The following is a 13,411-nucleotide window of genomic DNA, read 5'->3' as shown; positions in this document are numbered from 1 at the left end:
CAAGACTCACAGAGCTCATTCTGTTCCAGCTCTTGGGACAGAGCACAGCCAGGATACAGCTGAGCAGGGCGAGTGCTGGAGAATACAAGGCAGGCTGAGTCTTGCGCTGTTGGTGGATTCTGTCTCTAGGTTAACTACGGTGAGGCTAATGGGGAGGAGGTGGTCAATCCTGAATCGTCATCGGCATCGTCTTCCTCTCTATTCTCCTATGCCTACCTGGGTTGCCCAATTTGACAAACCTGCTCTTCCCCTACTACCCAACCCAGCCTTGGGGTGAATTTTTCTCTTGGGTTGTTCATCTTTTTTCTTATTGATTCATAGGAGCTCTTTATATAATCTGGATGCTGATTATTTGTTGATTATTTATGTTATTATGATTATTTGTTACATATATTTTCCCCTAGCCTGTGGTTTATTGCTTTACATCATCAATGACATTCGATGAAAAGAAATTCTTAATGTAAAAAAAAGTATCGATGTTCTTCCTTTATGGTTCTGCTTTTTGTGTCGGAGGGAATCTTCCTTACCCCAATGTCATATAGAATCTCCTATCATGCCTCCTAAACCTTTAACAGTTTTGCCTTTCACAGTAGTCTTTAGTATACCTGGAACTGATATTTGCGTATGGTGTGAGGTAGAGAGACCCAATTTCATCTTCTCCCATATAGATACATTTATTGACTGGCCAATTCTTTCCCCATGGCAATATCTACTCATCATTAGTCATGTTTCCATACGTGTGGGTCTGGTTTTGGGCTCTCTACTTGACCATATCTTTGTTACTGTCTTTCGATCAGGTTTTATAATTTTCTCCACAAAGGACCTGTAATATCTTCTATTAGATTGATTCCTTAAATGTTTTAAGAATATTTTTTATTACTACTGTAATGGTATTTTTATTTTTTAAAAATTTTTTTTAAAGATTTTATTTATCCATTTGAGAGAGAGTGAGTGAGCGAGCAAGAGAGCACGAGCAGGGGGGAAGGGCAGAGAGAGAAGCAGATTCCCTGTTGAGCAGGGAGCCAGATGTGGGGCTCAACACCAGGACCCCGAGATCATGACCTGAGCGAGCTGAAGGCAGATGTTTGACCAAATGAGCCACCCAGGTGCCCCTGTAATGGTATTTTTAAAAAACTATAGGATTCCACTTAACTGTAGGATTCCAAGTTCAAAACCAGGTAAAACTAATCTATGCTGTTAGTAATCCGGACAGTGGTTATTCTTGGTGGGGGGTACTTACTAGAAGGTGTCAGGAGAGAGACTTCTGGGCAGGCTGATTATAGTCTCTTTCTTGATTTAGGCATGAGTTACATGGATGCACTGAGTTCGTGAAAATTCACAGAGTTTTACACTATGATTTGTGTATTTAATTTCTTGGAAGTTTGAAAAGCAGCTTCATGTTTATTTTTATTTTGATTATTTCATATGTACCAACTCTGTTAAACTTATTAATCTTAATAATTGATCTCTAGATTCATGTGACGTTTTTACTTCACCGGTTATATCATCTATAAATTATCTTTTTTTTTTTTTGGCCGGGCGCTTGGCGCCAGAAGTGAGAGCCCCTCGGAGCTATAAATTATCATTGTCTCTACCCTTACTCCTCCGACTTTAAGATCTAGGAGGGCAGGATTTTCCCTCTGTTTTGTTCACTTTTGTATCCCTAGTGCCTAGAGCATGTGGACACATGGTAGATACTCAATAAATATTTATTAAATGCAAACACCAAAAAACCAAAAAAACCGAAAAAACGAAAGAAGAAAAAAAATAAAAAAAGATGCCATTAAAAATTTTTAGCATGTATTCTTAACACATATACACAAATACACTAGGCATTGAGTGTTCTGTTTTGCCATTCCTAGAGTTTTACTTTTTTTTAGTCATTTACCCTTTTTCCTTTTATTTTTTCATTACGTTCAGTTAGCCTCTGTATAGTATACATTATTAGTTTTTGATGTAGTGTTCAGTGATTCATTAGCTGCGTATAACACCCAGTGCTCATCACAACACATGCCCTCCTTAATACCCATCACCTGGTTACCCCATCCTCCCACCCCCCTCCCTCCTGTAACCCTCAGTTTGTTTCCTGGGGTCTATAGTCAGAGTAACAATTTTTAATGGAGGAATACTAGAAAGACACAAGTTATCAACACCTCCTCCCAGTACTTGGGTCAACACAATAAATAATGCTAAGTATATATATATACTTAGCATATAATTTGGACGCATCTTAGGGAGGGGAGGAACTCCAGGAAGACTTGGACGGAAGATTAGTAACCAGTTTAGGTAATCCAGGCAGGAATTTATCTAGGAGGGAATGGGTGTGGTGCGAAAGGCCTTTTTATCTCAAGGTTGTGGTGAGAAATAGGAATTGGAGTAGGATTTGCCTAAAACCAAAGATATTTTACACCGAGGATAAAAAAATGTCCATTCTTGGAGCACCTGGGTGGCTCAGTCGGTTAAGCGTCTGACTCTTGGTTTCAGCTCAGGTCATGATCTCAGGGTCGTGGGATAGAGCCCTGCACTGGGCTCCCAGTCAGCGGGGAGTCTGCTTGAGATTCTCCCTCTCCCTCTGCGCCTCCCCCCTCTGCGCACCCATGCATGCTCTGCACCCCCTTTCTCAAATAAATAAATAAATAAATAAATTTAAAAAAAATGTCCGTTCTTGAAAGGCAGGGATCACAGTGTGGATGAAACGCAGTACAGAGCCATCTACATCTCCTAAGGCACAGCCAAATGCCGGCTGGGTTCAAATACCAGTTGTAATTAAAATCTCCCAAAGCACAAACACTCCACCCAATAAACAATCCCTCCCCCGACTGGAACAAATAAGAACAAGAAAAAGAAGAGTACAATTTTATTGACCGTGGAGGAATATTTAAATATGTGGTTGTTAAAAAATGAGAAGAAAAAGGTGAAATGAGTTCAAACAGAGCAACATGAGATCTTTCTGACTGAAAAATCATAGAACGACTATGGAAAGACAGCAATGGGATACAGAAAATGATACATAATGGGCAGATGTGTCAAAAGCCATGAGGAGGTTTTGGAAATATGTAAGATCAATCCCCAGACTTGTCTGAGTGGTCGAGGCTCTGAGCAGAAAGCGTGCACCTGGGGAAGCACAGACGGAAAAATGAAGACAAACAGAGGCGCTGGTTTCACTAATAATTAAAGTAACACAAATGAGAGCAATTGCTGGTGACCTTTATACACACGATACATGAACCAAAGTTGTAAAAATGATTAATCAATGTCAGCAGAGCTTTGGAGAAATGTGTAAAATGTGTATAACTACATGTCGCCACTGGCAATATAAATTAATCCTTTATCTTTTTTTTAAGATAAATCCACCTGTGTACACGTTCCACTGACATAATCCAAACTGAAAGATGATCTTTACAAAAAATGTTAATGAAACATGTTGCGTTATTCATCAAGGCCAAAGAAGAAAAAGAAAGGAAATCATTTCAAATGCCCTACAGCTGGAAAATGATTAAGGGAAAGATAATACGTTAAGGACAATGGAATACAAGACGATCATTAAAAATATTACGTGGGCAAAGTATAAACAGAAAACAGAAAATGGAAATATAGACACATATATATTGGGGTATCATTCAGTGATAAAACAGCTTGGTATTTTTAGAAAATGGGATTTTTTTCTGCTGTGAAGATATTTGAGAGTATAATAAAAATCCTTAAATTACAATAAAAAATAAAGATAGAAACTTACAAAGAGACTACATACCAAAACTTTGGGGAAATCACTTCTTAAGCATATATAACCAACCCGTTTCAGTATTATTATGGTGCTTATGAAGACAGTAGCTATGAAAAACATAGTAACTATTCCTCCTATTTTGGCAGATTCTGATGACCCTGTTGATGAAAAATGAAATGACTTTATTTCGAAATAAATCCCAATTAATGATCACAGATGGGAATGAACGCACATCGGGCTGATGATGGAATGAGGTATCAAAGGAGCAGACGTTCGAAAACCCATTGTTAAACACAGTAGAATGGAAAGTAATCCAAGTATACATATTTTCCAAGGGTAAAAGTGGCAGATTTTTCACAGTAACATGTCTTCCAGGTTCTTTCTTTCTTTTTTTTTCTTTAAAGACTTTATTTATTTGAGACAGAGAGAGAACACAAGAGGGGGTTAGGGGCAGAGGGAGAGGGAGAAGCAGGCTCCCCGCTGAGCAGGGAGCCCGATGTGGGACTTGATCCCAGGACCGTGAGCTCATGACCTGAGCTGAAGGCAGATGCTTAACTGACTGAGCCACCCAGGCACCGCTGTCTTCCAGTTTCTAATGATGTTCTATGACAACACTCTCCAACACAGTAGCCATGAGCTGCACATGACTATTTACATTTCAATTACCAAAATTGAGGGGTGCCTGGGTGGCTCAGTTGGTTAAGCGTCTGCCTTCGGCTCAGGTCATGATCCCAGGGTCCTGGGATCGAGCCCCACACTGGGCTCCCTGCTCGGCGGGGAGTCTGCTTCTCCCTCCCCCACTCCCCCTGCTTGTGTTCCCTCTCTCCTCTCTCCTTTTTTCTGTCAAATAAATAAAATCTTAAAAAATTCTAAATTAATTACCAAAATTGAAACGAAACCCCACCAAACTCAGTTTTCAGTCATCCTGGCCACATCTCCAATGCTCAATCGCCACCTGTTAGTATTGTTAAAAAACAAAACAAAACTCCAGGCCCAAAATGGAGTCATTTATGTCTGGCCCACGCCACCACACTGGGGCTTAATATCTAACCTGATTGCATTTTCAACCTCCCCCAGGACTATAATCTTAACTGGTCATTCCGGAATTCCCTGCTCTGCACCACGAGGTAATCCACCTAATATAGTAAGACCCCTTTGTTCCCCAAAGGGTGGTGACTTCACTTGAAAATCCTTTTTTCTGTGTGATTTCCTTGTCCTGCCTTTAAAATCCTTTCCTTTTCCGTAGCCCTTTGGAACACCTCTCTACCTGCTAGATGGGATGCTGCCCAATTCCCAAATCGTTCAATAGAGCTAATTAGGTCTTTAAAATATACTTGAATGTCTGTTATTTAACAATATGCCCTACAGGTGGGAAGAGGTAGAAAAGAAGAATTTGTCTGAAAGAAAGAACTGGATCACTCTGAGGCTGGACTTTGGCCACACCAGGGTTCTTTTTTTTTTTTTTAATTTTTTTAATTAATTAATTAATTTATTTATTTTTTAAAGATTTTATTTATTTATTCATGAGAGACAGAGAGAAACAGAGGGAGAAGCAGGCTCCCAAGGAGCAGGAAGCCCGATGCGGGACTCGATCCCAGGACCCTGGGATCATGACCTGAGCCGAAGGCAGATGCTTAACCATCTGAGCCACCCAGGCGCCCCACACCAGGGTTCTACTGGAGCCACTCTGTCCTACTGAGTGCCCCTTAAGTTTCTCATCAAAATTCCTTTTGGAAAACTTCAACCTTCTGACTGCAAGTAGCTTTTTAAATTTTGTTTTCCCATCTCTCTGCGGCAATGTAAGCTCCACGAGGTCAGGGATGTTCAATTTTGTTTGTTTTGTTCAGGGCTGTCTCCCCAGCATCTACAAGAGAATACAGCATATAGTAGGTTCCCAATAAATATCTGTCAAATGGATGGACACCGCTCTCCCTCAAGGCCTTCCTGAAAGAGCCAACCAGTTAATTTAGGACTTGACCAGAGGGGAGACATTTCTCTAGATCTCTAGACTAAACTCTCCCCAGATGAGCACTCCCCTAAGATAGCAGAGCTCACCCCTGAGTCTGAGGAAGTTAACACCAGTCCCAGGTTGTCCGTCAAGAATCTCCCACCATCCGAACCTCTCTGGTTCCCAAGCTGGGCTAGTTGAAGGTAGTTCAGATGGCAAGTCTGGACAGTGAGGAGTCCATGTTATGTGTACCTACTTGGTTCCTGAGTTTCAGACAATAAGAATTGAGACATCAAATATTTGGATCGTGAGTGACACCTGCACTTGCACTGTCTTGGGTAACGATACAAGAAGGGAGACTGATTTAATATGCAAAATGATGTGTTCACACCAAGTAAAGATGAAATGACAACATGCTGTTGCATGACTGCTTCTTGGTGGGTGAGACAGAAAAGTCAGGGAGAAACTGGGTCACCACAGAGCATGTCAACCTCCAAAGAACGCATGCCTTTGGTCTCAGACTTACATTCGTCTTCCAGGTGGGGACTGAGTTTCAGCAAACCACCGTCTGTCGTGTCCTATTACTAATTTGAGTTTTTATTGGTGAGATTGTGATTTATAATAATAAAAAATATATATTTGGTCTTTGTCCCCAGTTCCTGGCACAGGGCTCTGAAATTTCCTAAGAGATCAGAGCAAGGAAAGTGAAGGAATGTCGCTTATTGTTCATATCCAAGCCCCCTGTGACCACACTTGAGTTTACTGTTAAGGAGATGACTTTTGGAAAGCCACTAAGGATGAGGCTGGTTGCCAGGAGAACCAACTGGTGATTAGAGGGCTGGAACTTTCAACCCCACCCCTGGACCTCTGGGGGCAAGAGAGGGACTGGAGGTTGAATTATTGTCAATGGCAAAGGATTTAATCAGTCCTCCCTTTGTAATGAAGTCTGCATAAAACTCTCAAAAGACAGGGTTCCGACAGCTTCTGGGTTGGGAAGTTGGGGGGGTGGTGGGTTTGCTCTAAGAGGGCAGAGAAGCTCCCTGCCCCTCCCCTCATACCTGGCCCTAGGCGGCCTGGGTCAGGCTGTTCCTGAGTTGTATCTTTTTGTAATCAACCAGTAAAGAAATTGTTTTCCTGAGTTCTGTGAGCCATTCTAGCAAATTATCAAACCCAGGGAAGGACTTGTGAGAATCTCCAATTTACAGCTAGCCGGTCTGACACCCAGGTGGCAACTTTGAGTTGCAACTGGTGCTCGAAGGGGCGGTGGGGGCAGTCTTGTGAGAATGAGTCTCTACCTCCAGGTAGATGGTATTGGGACTGAGTGAAATTGGAAGACACAGAGCTGGTGTGGGAGGATTGCTTGGTATGGGGAAAGCCCCCACACAGACGGAGCACAGGAGTATTCCGTGCATGAGGAGGAGAAAAATAGTTCTCCATTCAGTTGGTTTTGTTTATAAGACCATGGATTAATAATAATAATAATACAAAATATCTGGTCTTTGTCCCTAGTTGTTGGCACAGAACATCAATTTCCTGAGTGATAGGAGTGTCTTTTGGGGACTATATGCGAGTTTATGCTAACGAGGCGAACTAAGGCAGGGTGCTGGATAGCTCCAGGATAGGGGCTGGTCACCAGAAAAACCAACCTAGTGGATAGAGATTAGGAACTTCTGGCCTCACTGTCCTTCAGGGAGGGGAGACGGGCTGCAGATTGCATTTAGTCACGAATGGATGATGATTTAATCAATCATGGCTATGTAATGAATCCCAGTACAAACTCTGGACAGCAAGGCTTGGGGAGATTCTGGGTCAGTGAACACATGGAAGTACTCGGAGGGTGGTGCCCCCTGACTCCAAGGGGACAGGAGCTCCTGCCTCATTAAGTCTGAAGGGAGGTTGTGGGAACCTCTGGATTTGTAGCCAGGATGGACATAAGTTTGGGTGGCCAGACTTGCAGCCGGCACCCGAAGGGGGTGGTCTTGGGGGACTGAGCCCCTTCACGTGGGGGGCCTACACTAACTCCAGAGAGTGTCAGAAATGAGTCGCATCATTGGACACATAGCTGATGTTGGAGAATAGGTATCAGGACATAAGTATGCAACTTTGTTTGGGGTTCACATTTTTGTAAGAGCTAACGGCCTAAGGAATTTATATGCAAGTTTAGGTTTGCCTGTATTTAACTGACACTATAATAATGATTTAAGCTAATGCTTTCCCCTTTAAAGATACTTTAAGGAGATACTTTTCCCTTTAAAATTGCATCATCCAACCCTGAGAAACACAGGAGAGTAAAATCACAGGGAGCACCTTCGTGCGCCAGGCGCCAGGCACTGTGGAGCGTAGTTCCCTTAACCCACAAATCAGCCCTACCGTTGACTGTTCTTCCTTCTGTCTCACCTTATTGTCTGTCATCTGGTAAATCAGAACGTTAAAGAAACTCTCCTCGGGGCTGGGAAATTCAGAGAGGCTTCTTTGGTGGAGATTTTCACTTTTGGCAAAACAGAGACCTAGTTACTTCCTAGGCAAATCAGCGGCAGCGGATGTGCCTAAGCCTGATTGTTCTCACTGCAAATTTCTCCATTCGGCGGGGAAGGATTGGGGACTATGCTGTTTACTATTCTGACGCCTTTGCAACAGAAGGACTTCTCAGTCTTCGTCAGGGACTATCTCATTCACACTGGTGAGTTTTCCTTCCGTCTGCGAGCTACAGCCCACCTTCCTGCGAGGCAGGCCACATCAATGAGCCACACCCAACCTCCATAATTTGACCCTCTGATATCTCTGCCTGCAGTTGTTTCCAACAACTCTGCCTCCTCCAGCCCTTGGCTTGAGTAATGGCCACCCTAAGGGCACCGAGAACTGAATTTCATCCTGACTCCCTGAAATAGAAGCATTTCCACTTCAGGAGGATCTGACTTTATAAAGGTAGATATGGACTGTCCCTCTGGTATGGCACCTTCAAAGTGACTCCAGCACTTGGCTGAGACTGACCAATAGAACACATCTCCGTCCATGCTCCATGACTTTCAGATTCTTCTCATTAAATAGGTTTTCCCGCAGAATAAAAGCAACACATGAATTTTTAAAAACTTATACCTGTGTCCTGTGCAGGTTGAAGGAGGGTACATTTTACTGGAGATCTATGGATTGTTCCCAGATATCTAGGCTTAAAATAAACAGATACACAGTAGTTTGTGTTTGGAAGTAACCCGTCGATGACGTAAGTGAAATTTCCAGTGATGTTTTCATTTAGTGTGGGGTTATGCTGTGAAAAGAAGCAAAAAATCAGGAAGACTTTGAGAATTTCATTTAGAGGCAGGCTGGAAAAGTCTCTTTGGGGATTCGTCTTCAAATCTTAAACAGGGATAGAAATATTGTGGGTTTGAAAGGAAAAAGGATTTTTAAGTTATTTGGGCCCAGCAATTGATCACTAAACTGCATGTACGTGTATACCACGCACACTTTCAAACCATGAAATCTAGTCTAGCAACTTCATTTTATAAATGAGTAGAAAAAGTTTCAATGAGGAATAAAGGTTTCCATGACGTCATTTTTACAAGACTATTTTGTCTTGAGTTAAGATAACCTAGCAAAAGTGAGAAAATAAAAAAAGATTATCTTTTTTCATTAATGATATGTGTCTACACTTCAGAAGTACTTTCATATATATTAATGAATGTGATTATTAAAATGGTCTGCAAAGTTGGCGTTATCCCCATTCTCCAGACGACGAAGCTACCACTCAGAGTGGTTAGGTAACTTTCCAAGGCCACACAGCTTGTCTGTGGCAGAACTGTGGTTGCTGTCTAATTTCTTACGTTCTCCCTTAAAACACCTTGCCTCTTCCTTCCCAGATGGTTCTGTTCCAGTTTGGAATTAAAGAGATGATACGAAGGTTCTTTCAAGAAAAACAACTTCTGCATAGCGTAAAATTAGGATTTCAGCAGGTCAAATACGGCCTTCTGTAATAATGTTTTTCAGCAACTTTCTGTTTAGAAGGAGGAAGAGTTAAAAAAAAAAGAAAAAGAAAAAGTCCTAACGAACTAAAATCTCATGCACGGCCAAGAAGCAATGAAGAGAAAAAGGGGGAGAGAAGTAGAAACTGCCTGAAAGAGGAACAGCCAATGGTAGCCGAGAGTCAGAATATCTGGGTCCCACACCTGGTGTTGCCACTGTGTGATCTTGATGAAGACTGCAATGCTTGCTTCCTATTTCCCTAAGCAAACAGATATGCCTCTGTGCCCGACAATTTTGCCTCCCTCACTGTGCCTTGGATGCCCAGTCCCTGCTCTGAGCCAAGGCCAACCCCTTGTGCTCATGAGATTCCATCCATCTTCATCTCCTCAACAACATGGCTCCACCAATCCCCCTGGAACGTTCCATCTGCATATGAACGTGCTGTAACTTCTTCCACTTTAAAGTGTCCCTCCTTGACCCCACTTTCCACCACAGAGTATCTCTCCTCTTTATAGAAAAACTCCTTAGAAGAATTAATTAGCTTTCTTCACTGTCTCCAATTTCTCGCTTCCTTCTCTTTCTGGAATCTACTCCTACCAGATCCTCACCCCAACACTCCATCGAAATCACTCTTATCAGGGTCACCAGGACTTCCATGTTGCTAAATCCAATAGTCAATCCACAGTCCTCGCCTAATGTGTCCCATTTATAGCATTTGACCCAGTAGATCACTTTCTCCTTCTGGAACTTTCGTCTCTCAGCTACTAGGACATCACTCTCACCTACTTCTCCTACGCTGTTGGTTGCTCCTTCCCAGTCTCTTTTGTTGTTTCCTCATTTGCTAGATCTCTACATTCTGAGTCCTCTGGGGCTCTGACTTTGAACATCTCTCTGCATATCCACTTCCAGGTGATCTCATCTCGCCTCAAGGTATCAATACACTCAAAGAAGCCAATGACTCCCCTGGACATCTCTCCAGCTAGAAGCTCTCCCCTGAACTCCAGACTTGGAGCCTTTAACTCCTGCTCAATATCTCCTCCTGGATGCCTTGTGTGCACCTCAAATTTGACATACCCAAATCTAAGCTACTGAGATTCAACCATCTACCTCCTCCGTCCGTAATCTACCCCATTTTAATGAATGGAAACTCCATCTATCCAGGTGCTCTTGTCTCTTTGTTCACCACACCACACATTCAATCCATCCAAAAATACTGTCGGCTCCACTTGCAAGACATATGTAGAATTTGACCACTTCTCATTACTGCCAAGGGACCAAGTCACCACCAGCTGTCATCTGGATTCCACCAGTAGCCTCTTCTTTTTTTTCCCTTGATCTAATTTAGTCCAAAGACCATTTTCCTTTAATGACGAGAATGCTCATTAACCACCATTTCCCCCTTACAGTGTTGTCAATATCCTAATAAGCATAGCCCTCTTATTTTAGAAATAATAATCTCAAACAGAGTTAGAAGCTCATGGGTTGAATATAAATTAGATGTGACTGGATTATGAATTTAAAGAAACTTGATATAGTCTCCGAGCTACATAAGCTTATTTCTTCCCTCTGTTATTTTTGTACCCTTTTCCTAATCAAAGGATTAGGGTGTTGATTATAATCCAAGTGGATATTATATTATACGATTTGCTACTTCCTATTGAGTAACTGCCATCATAATAGCCTCTTAACTGGTCTCCTACCTCTCTCCTCCCTCTCTCCAACTGTGGCTCCTATGATCTATTCTCAGTACACCAGGCAGGATGCCCTGGTAAAGCCTCGGATCCTTCAGTAGCTTCATGATACTCCGAAGACACAGACTCACAAAGCCCCACAAGATCCGGGCCCCACTGCCTCCCTGACCTCACCTCCTTCTATTTTCCTGTCTTGGTCACTCCATTCCGGCTCCCTGCTGTTTCTCAAATCCACTGGGTCCACTCCAGCCTCAGGACCTCTGACTTCCAGTGCCCTCTGCCTGAAAAGCCCCTGCCCCTGATAACTTGCAGGCTGGTATTATGGGCAAGGGTTTATACTTGGCAAAGGGCTATGCCCATGCAAGCTGCTCTTACGGCAGAGTCTACTTGCGCTCACTCTACCATTTGGAATTTTGCCCTAGTGTGTGCTAAAATGAGCCTGTTCTCTTGGTCTACACCACACTCCTTTCTCTTTCCTGTGTGTCCCCCGATGTTGTGCATGTGACTTATTCTTTGAAAGAAGACCACACTGCTAGGCTAAGTCAACATATCTCCACAATGAAAGAACTATGGAGACTTCTTCCCTAAAGTCAGACCCCATTGCCTCAGACCCTTTAGCCTTAATTGTTCTAGTCATTACAAATGTCTTTGTTTTTAAAGAAGAGAGTCAAATATATTCATGGCCAACTCAGAACTGTTTTGACCACTTACCTTCTTGACAATCCCCGCTGACTGTTCTTCGATGATGAGTGATAAGTAAAACTGTAATACTTCTCCATCTAGTATCTTGGGCATAACAGGTGGGAAATTCACATTGACGTTAATGTGGTCCGTAAAGTCAACAATATCAAACTCTGGTGGTTCTAAAGATACTGTTTAGAAAACAAAATCAGAAACAAATCCCAATGTCTAACCATATCGCTCCCAGTGCTCTAATACAACCTGACTTCTTGACAACTACATTCTCTTTAACCCGCCTATGGTCCTAGTTGAGGCATGGGTTGTATTTTTTTTTTTTTCTTTAATTGGTGGAAAACTGAGAACAATAAAAGTGATGTGATTTGCTTAATGGAGAAATGGAGGACAGGTTTTGGGATGGAAGTCAGTCTTTCCCAATTTTCAGGCTGTATTCTAAACATGAAAGTAAAAATGACTTCTTCTCGTATTACAGTAATACCCAACCATTGTAGAAACAGCCGAAAACACAGTGCGCAATTGTCCCTGAATGTGGTTAATTGTCTTTTGTCTACTGTGTGTGTGTAAATATATATACATATGTATATAAACTGAACTAGTGTACACACACACACACACACACACACCCATCTAAACTAAGATTAAATCATTCTTACCCACAGTTTTGCATGTTATATATTGCACCTAACTCATTTCATAAACATATTAATGCATATTTATCTCCATTGAGGGCTGGCCAAATGGCCTGTGGGTTGGATTTCTGCACAGCCTGCCCGTTCTGAGTGGTTTTTAGTTTTAAAAAGGGTTGCAAAGCAATGAAAGAAGAATAGGTGATATAGTGTATGATGTGTGGCCCATAAAGTCCAAAGTATTTCTTTCCTGGCCTTCTACGGAAAGTTGGCTGACCCCTGATGTTCATCATGACTTTCATGGTTGATTCTATTCCCCTAAGTGGCTGGTTGTACCATAATTTAACTGATTTGCTGTTTTGAACATGAGATTGTCTCTAAATTTTCTGAATAGAATCATTGCATCAATGAGCATTCTAGAAGCTAAACTATGACATTTATCCATGATTGTTCTTTAGGATGAATTATTAACGAGGAATTCTGGATTAGAGCAAGCAGGTGTTAAGGTTTTAACACATACTGCCAAATGTTTTCAGAAAGACCTCACCACAGTACACTCACTGCATTTCCTCTAAACCTGGGTATTTACATATTTTTCATATTTACCATCTTTTTTTTCCTTTTTTTCTTTTTTTAAAATTTTATTATGTTATGTCAGTCACCATACAATACATCATTGGTTTTTGATGTGGTGATCCACGATCCATTGTTTTTGTACAACACCCAGTGCTCCATGCAGTACGTGCCCTCCTTAATACCCATCACC

The 13,411-nt window shown here is 42.0% G+C and overlaps 1 protein-coding gene across 5 annotated transcripts in view; it reads right to left on the bottom strand.

The window, feature by feature from the left end:
• Positions 1-13,411, bottom strand: part of IFNAR2 (interferon alpha and beta receptor subunit 2) — a 32,120-nt gene that overhangs the window by 2,763 nt on the left and 15,946 nt on the right. For 2 of the 5 annotated variants that reach the window (XM_081799534.1, XM_081799528.1), the window contains exons 6-8: positions 12,032-12,192; positions 8,769-8,937; positions 3,752-3,882 (exon numbers count right to left, since the gene is read on the bottom strand). In XM_081799534.1, coding sequence (XP_081655660.1) covers positions 3,752-3,882; positions 8,769-8,937; positions 12,032-12,192 — 461 coding nt within the window. Of the gene's footprint in view, positions 1-3,751; positions 3,883-5,175; positions 5,589-8,768; positions 8,938-12,031; positions 12,193-13,411 lie in introns of those variants that run through there. The other 3 variants (XM_081799543.1, XM_081799549.1, XM_081799538.1) reach the window with 3 other exon arrangements.

This window comes from Leptonychotes weddellii, chromosome 1, assembly GCF_054177405.1.
Source record: "Leptonychotes weddellii isolate Sample4059 chromosome 1, ASM5417740v2, whole genome shotgun sequence".
Lineage (NCBI taxonomy): Eukaryota > Metazoa > Chordata > Mammalia > Carnivora > Phocidae > Leptonychotes > Leptonychotes weddellii.
This window is presented reverse-complemented; position numbering and strand designations above follow the sequence as displayed.